This window comes from Coregonus clupeaformis, chromosome 3 (assembly GCF_020615455.1).
Source record: "Coregonus clupeaformis isolate EN_2021a chromosome 3, ASM2061545v1, whole genome shotgun sequence".
Taxonomy (NCBI): domain Eukaryota; kingdom Metazoa; phylum Chordata; class Actinopteri; order Salmoniformes; family Salmonidae; genus Coregonus; species Coregonus clupeaformis.
In genome coordinates, this window is record NC_059194.1 from 10353667 (window position 1) to 10361137 (window position 7471).

At 41.1% G+C, this 7471-nt stretch overlaps 1 protein-coding gene across 1 annotated transcript; it reads right to left on the reverse strand.

The window, feature by feature from the left end:
- Positions 1-2666: 2666 nt before the first annotated feature.
- On the reverse strand, positions 2667-6913 carry LOC121540425 (chloride intracellular channel protein 2). Its single transcript, XM_041849290.1, has 6 exons — positions 6624-6913; positions 5265-5374; positions 4551-4676; positions 4361-4464; positions 3856-4037; positions 2667-3588 (listed from the first exon to the last, which is right to left on the reverse strand). The coding sequence occupies exons 1-6, from the start codon at positions 6675-6677 to the stop codon at positions 3427-3429; spliced, it is 738 nt and encodes a 245-aa protein (XP_041705224.1). The 5' UTR covers positions 6678-6913; the 3' UTR covers positions 2667-3426.
- Between the last annotated feature and the right edge of the window lie 558 nt (positions 6914-7471).

The window sequence follows — 7471 nt, forward strand, 5'->3', positions numbered from 1 at the left end:
CAAAGAAAAGAAACAAAGAGACCATAACATATTTCTAAAGAGTCTCTGTGCTTAAAAGGGGCTGTGATCAGAACAGTGATACATGTTGTTCCACCATGTTGTCTGGGATAGGATGAACAACCCATTAGAACAAGAAAATGGTTTCAGTCAGATATAAAGAATTTGAGGATGCTGACTGGCCACTGATTGCTATTGGAGAGCAAACATTTGTAGGGCCCTCTGAACAAGCAGAGATAGGCCCCAGTTGCATTGACAGAGTCCCCTGAATTGCGTCTATGACGATGGGCCCATCATGTCAAAACCATTAAGACTGAGACTGGGTGACATGATGATGTATCGATCCCGTCGTGATGGATGGTCGAGTAAGATATAAAAGTGAAGTTCCCAGTCAGGGTAAGGTAGTGCAGTCCAGAGCCACCTAAGCTATTGTCATCATGCTGTCCTTAGCACTGTTCTACATTTTAGCTGTTATTTGCCCTGCCAGACGGACGCATGCTCTACCACTGTATCCAGACACAAGCTTGGAACCCCAAGAAGGTAGGCAAGATAATCTGGTGTCTTTGATTTCTTTTGATCTGACCATGTCTATGATGTTCTATTTTAGGCATGTCTTGCTGAACCTTCCTTATGAGACATACAATGTCTCATCTTTTCTTGGTGTCATTTATAGTGTTTAGATATCTGGTTTTCATTCTTAGATCCCTATGCATAATGTTGTGAGGGCAATGTTGAACTCTGAAATACTCTGTTCGTTATCAACAACCATGTAGGTCTACCGTAGATGGCAAAGGGGATCGATTTTCCTCTGAGAACATTGAAGGCAATAGCTATTTTTATAGTTAAGTTCAGTCTGAGTCTGGACTTTTAACACCAGTTTTGAGTAACATGACATAATTGGGTTCACTGGAACTTTCAGCAGTGGTGTGGGTCTCAGTATTGATGACGGAGATAATACTGTTTGATTATTGAGAGCTGTTCGGTCTAAGCAGAGCTAATCCAGCAGTTGATGGCAGAGGTGGAGGATGGAGAGAACACTGAGCTGACTGACCAGAGAGAGGTGAAGAATCTCTACCCTCTTCTGCTGCAGCGCGATGGAGCCAGGGACACATGGAATAAAGCAGGTGAGGAGAGACAAAACCTACTATCAAGATACCAAGGATTGGACATGAATGTTCTGATATCCCATAACTCTTTGCCATATGCAGAGGAGTTAGTCAAAAGGACAATGGGTTTTATTCTAAAAAGCTAGTCACCCATATAACGTGATGAGGTCTATATTCACTGGGTTTATCTTCTCAATTTTCCTTCAGGAGCTAAAGATTCTGTGCAGCAGGATAAATTTGTCAACATGGTAAGAGTGTGTTAGACATTTCTATTGACTGTGTGATACAAAATAACCCTCTGGGAAAAGCAGTTATATTCTATTAAGTTCTATATGGATCCATGTGTCATAAAATATATTCTGTCTGTGTTTTTTTAGGTTGATGATCTGAAGGTGGTGGTTTTGAAGCTCGCTGCAGCCGACAAGCTTCGCTCTCAGGGCTTCCTTCGTTCTGAGCAGAACTTGCCGAAAACCAACAAGAGAGGTGATTAAAAACAACGTTATCCTGGACAGACTCTGTCGCAACACCTTTCCTTATGTTCCTTATGCACATAGTAAGATCAGGTGTTTGCTGAGGAAAATTGAAAGCACAGTATCGCGTCAACAACTGAAGAAAATACCATATCTATGCTGGCATATTTACAATGCAATAAAGTGTTTGGTAAGGATGTTTAACTAAGGACTGTCCCGTCGAAGGTGAGATGGAGTGACTACCCATTGGGCACACACTGGTTGAATCAATTCTGTTTATTGAACCAACGTGAAATAGACGTTGAATTAACGTCTGTGCCCGGTGGGTATAGCCTAGCGGGATACCAACAGGATATGATGTAACATGATAGGACTCACGAAGGTAGAATTGATGCACAGAATCTTGACATTTGTCTATCTTTGTCTCTTTCTTCCCTGGATAGCATGCTTCTGGAAATACTGTGTGACAAACTAGAAGATGTGCGCTGAAGGAGGATAAGAGACGTTTCGACGATGCCTGGACAAGAACACCTTATCTTGCCACCCTCGCCCCAAGCTGTATCCCTTATTAAATATTAAACGTACAGCCCCAAGACAATGTTTATACTTATAACCCTAGACTAAATGATTGATGAAAATATATTTTTTAATCCGGTTGAACATGGCCTTGCATTGAGACTGGGTGACAATAAAATGAAATATGTAATGTGGATGGAACGGAACAACTTTGTTTTTGAGACCAACACTGTGTAAGATTGCATATCAATTTCTATACAAATACATAACGTACATGCCTCGAACCAATGCTTGGAAGCGGAATGAAGTCAACAATATTAAACACTAAAATTAGACGTCAACTATATTTTAGTTGACAAATTTAGAAATGCACAGTAAATAAATATTTTGTGTAATCATACCACATAAATCACTGACTGCAAATACTGTATATGGGTTGCTTTGAAATGATCAGCAAACACACACACACACACACACACACACACACACACACACACACACACACACACACACACACACACACACACACACACACACACACACACACACATACACACATACACACATACACACACACTCAAGGGTCAGACATTTATTTTCACATCATAGTTTGAACAGGTGTACTCTATTATGGTAAAACATATTTTCCTGATATCAAAATGTATTTACATGCTAATTGACTGTATTCTTGTTGGTGAGAGCTTAATATTCTGAGTGGTAATGGTAACCATGCACAATAGGTTTTATATCACTAGTTTCAATCACACATTAACATAATTAGAATACACTCATGTATTCTTATGGTATGGGTGTGCAGGTCATAAACAACATGTAAGAAATATATATTTACACTATGGACAAAGAAACTCACTAAATTAGATAAACAGTCAAATTGCACACTTGGCCTATTTAGTGTGGCATATAATGAAATTTGCCAGTATAATTACATGAAATAAATAGTCGGTACTTGACTTCATACATAGACCTTAGTTACTGTAGCAGCTTACTATTACACTGCCTGTAAAACATATGGCATTGTGGTTCATCTTGCGCATGCCCTATAGTGCCTAATTAACATAATGCACTTTAAGCAGGAGGGGGTCTCTTTGTGAACTTTGATTTCTAGAATGCCTATTGGCATCCTCCTGCAGGAATTTATAAATGTCGATTTTTAAACAGTTGGCTTGAGATATTTCAATAATGATTGCTGGCCCCTCCCAAAATTCCTTAATGTTTTGTGAATGAGTTACAATTTCCATGGTAACAGTAAAAGAGGACATGTTGTGTAATAGTTGTGTAATGATTGTGTAATTGTTGGCTAAAGATTGGTTATAGGTTTACTGCCTCTTATTGGCTACGTCCAGGTAAGCCTTCTCGATCTCGATGTTGGCAGGGCAGGTCTGACTGAACTCCTCCCTCTCGTAGGCATTGTTCAGGTACCTCCATACACCGGTGAACTGGACCGGGATGTCAAAGTCACAGTACTTCTTGGCAGCAATCTATCACATAAATCCAAATACATTGCAAAACATTTGAATTGTGAGACACTATAAACAATAATAGTCATATTACACTATTAAAGAAATGTAGAATAGAGAATAAGGGCTGAGAATGTTTATTCCCAATGGTTCAAAATGGAGTTATACTTAGAAAGTAAGGATGGGCCCTGTCATTGCATAGGTTGTGTACTACAGTCATAAGACATGCCTAATAACAGAAAATATTAATATTCCAAACTGTTTATGTCATATGCCAATTTGTCTCACCTTGATGACATGCAGCTTGGGCAGCAGGTTGCAGTCTGCCAGGGTGAGATGGTTGCCATCCAGGAACTTCCTCTTGGAGACGAGAATGTTTTCTCTGGAGTTGTGGTTAATCTCTTCAGGGACGGGGGAGTTCAGGTAGAGATCCAGGCGCTTGAACTCCCGCAGCAGCGCCTTCTCATGGACTATGGATTTAGAGAGACACAGGCATGTATGTCAGATAGGTCTGGAGCTTTGGAGGTATTCCTTATGGATAAAAAAGTACTTTCAGTTGAGATTCTGCATTGAGCATGCTTTTCAGTCCAGGAGTAAGCTTGGGCCGGGCCCTAAAATTCACATCAAACCAGCATTTCATTAAGGCATACGCCAGTGCCAGTGTGTTTTACTAACTGAATCATGGGCATTGTTGGATTTCCGTTGAGTACTTTTAATTGTCATATTTTCCATTGCCTTATAAGACATGGTCTAATCTTAAACATGAATGTGGACTGACTGAAACTTTACTTACAAGTACTGTTGGCTGGGCTGTTCTTGATGAAAGCGGAGAACTTCGCGAAAATGTCAGCGCCCACGTCAAAGGACTCTTTGTTGAGTGGGCTAAGGTGTGGATACCTGAAGGGAGGAGGATGAGAGGAGTATGAGTTTGTTTGAAGAAGGTTAGTGCCATTCACTTTTTCTTTAATATAATAATACTTTACCTGGGAGGGGCCAATGTCTGTTCCAGAAACTCCTCGATCTTGATGAAGTCTGTCTTGAGGGTGCCGTTGTACAGGAGGAACGGAGGATTGGTCCCAGGTGCCAAATCCTTCAGCTCTGCTGGTTTCCTAGAGTGTACCAGGGCAGGGTTGGGTGGAGAGGTGGGCAAAGGGTAGGAAGAAAGAAAGGGAGTAGACATGTTCATATATGGGATCATTCCAGCTTTATAGAAATAGATACCATGCTTAATCATTCAGCGGCACAATCACAACGAACACAAAGGTTATCAAGCCATGTTTCGATTAATGATTCCAACAATGCCTATGATTCAGTTGGTGAAACACACTGGCATGGGAGTGGCTAGCTTAAAGGGTACATGTTGTGTGTTTTCTCAATCACTCAATTATCAGCATCCTGTCAACGTTTCCTGATCTTATTTGCTCACCGGTAATGTGCCTGAGAAACTCACACAAGAAAGGGAATAGATTAAGAAAAGATGTTTGTTCAATTCTACACAGAGCTCTTTGTCCATTCTGCAAATGCTTTAGCCTTTCAAGCTCCGCCCTCTATCACCTCTCTGTATCACACCCCATTACTTTACCCTATTAAACAGTTTGGTTTCTTGCTGAACTCTTTATAGAGCCATGTGTGAGGAGACCTTTAAACAGATGCACAGGAAGTGGAAGGGCGGGAGGCCAGGGAGGCGGGGGGCTTACTTCCTCATGTCGACGGTTGTCACGGTGAACTTGACTCCTTTTAGCCACAGGACCATGAAGAGCCTCTGGCAGAAGGGGCAGTTGCCCATGTTCTGTCCATCGTGGCCAGCCTGAAAGATAAGCAGCATTATTTATTGAGTTTAGGTTATAGCCTGGTCCCAAATCTGTTTGTGCTGTCTTGCCAACTCCTAGGGTCATTGTCACACCAAACAATGACCATAGGAGTTGGCAAGACAATATATTAACACATCTGGGACCAGGCTAGTTTAGTGGTAGTTTATTTCACAGACAGCAATATACGATAACTCCTCAAACACAGAAGACACATGGTCACACATAAGATAGGGAGCCCTTTCCAAATTCCAAAGGTTGATGTTGACATTGTCCATGTAATCCATTACAGTAAGTCCTGATCTCCAACCCTATCATGCAATTCATATTAATCTCATGTCATGACCAAAGACACAAATACACACACTTGTAGTGTTGGGACTGGCTGGGTTATTTTAGGAACTGCTACTTGAGAGGAAAAGCCGGCATTGAGTTGGAAAGGAACCCAACAGAAATGGACATCCACTCCCCTCAGTGCACACCTATAGCACATTATATGACAACAGAGTCTGATTACAGACCCACCTACGCTGCTCTACCTCTGGTATGGATAAATAAATGGGATGGTTCGCTCACTGTTGTACGCAAAAGGATTGTGTGTGTGTGTGTGTGTGTGTGTGCGTGCGTGTGCGTAAATATGTACCATTATGCACGTATATAACTTTACATAGATACAATCCATATCTACTTATTTGCGACCTTTTTTCCGTTGTGTGAATGTGCATATGTGGTTAGAGCATGCATGTATGTGTCAGTGTGTATGTGTGTGTGTGTTTGCTTCAGCGGGGGGCCAGGGGTTCCCAGTGTGCTGCCTCCTCCTCCAGGGCGTGTGGTGATAAGGTGGCCTCCAGTGTCTGGCGTCATTACACAGTGATAAAGGCTACTCTCACTGTCACACTCACTCAAACACACACACACACACACACACACACACACACACTAGCCTCTCAGAGTGCTGTTAATTGAACGTCAAATCTTGCTCAGATGCCAGTGTTTACCCATCCCGAACACAACACTACAAGCATTGAGCCATTCTTTGAAATAGAGGCTATGGCTGAAGTGGCTGAAGCTTTACATTACATCTTGTCCATTTCATTTGCTTTCACATGAAGCAATTTTGAGGTACGTTTTTCTGTATTTCAATCATCACACCATTTACATCTTTTCACATATTGTTGAAATAGACGGTGTGTTAGAATTAATACAAATGACTATTTTCTTAAACTAAAGGATGAACACAATACTGACCTTTATGAAGAGTTCAACAGTCGGGTCTTTGTCGGAGTTCTGTCTTTGTGCCATTTTTTCAAAAGGCTGTGCTGTGTGGTGCCAAGTTCAGAAATGTTTCTCCAACAAGTGTCCTCAGATCTCAGCAAAACAAACCTGTTAACTCTGAAGACTCCAAGTCCACGGAAGTAAAATGTCACTCTTCCCTTGATTCTTCTATATATCTCTGTGCTCTAGTGAGCTGGTTTATATATGGATCTTAGGAGGCAGTGTAAAACCCTTGTGGCTGGTATGTTTTGTCTGAGGGCTCCTTGAGGCTATCACTCTGAACACACTTTAAACGTAGGAGGAGGGGGAGGGCCCTGAGGATGGGCGTGGTCCTCTCTCATATAAACACAGTGCCAAGCTCTCTCTACGAGGAGAGCCTAAAATAGGTCCTATTACTTGTCAGTTAATAATGGTTAATCAAACAATGTAGAAATATAGTTTCACCATGCGACTTAAAACTACATACAGTGCCTTGCAAAAGTATTCATCCCCCTTGGCGCTTTTCCTATTTTGTTGCACTACAACCTGTAATTTAAATTGATTTTTATTGGGATTTCATGTAATGGACATACAGTGAGGGAAAAAAGTATTTGATCCCCTGCTGATGTTGTACATTTGCCCACTGACAAAGAAATGATCAGTCTATAATTTTAATGGTAGGTTTATTTGAACAGTGAGAGACAGAATAACAACAACAAATCCAGTTTGGACTATTTTGTGTACAGTGAGGGAAAAAATTATTTGATCTCCTGCTGATTTTGTACATTTGCCCACTGACAAAGAAATGATCAGTCTATAATTTTAATGGTAGGTTTATTTGA

Excerpts from the sequence above, each read along its gene's own strand:
- LOC121540425 (XM_041849290.1), bottom strand. The coding sequence starts at position 6,677 with ATGGCACAAAGACAGAACTCCGACAAAGACCCGACTGTTGAACTCTTC. Across the intron at positions 5,375-6,623 it reads CTGTTGAACTCTTCATAAAG|GCTGGCCACGATGGACAGAA; the intron begins GTCAGTATTGTG and ends CTTATCTTTCAG. Across the intron at positions 4,677-5,264 it reads ACAACCGTCGACATGAGGAA|GAAACCAGCAGAGCTGAAGG; the intron begins GTAAGCCCCCCG and ends GGTACACTCTAG.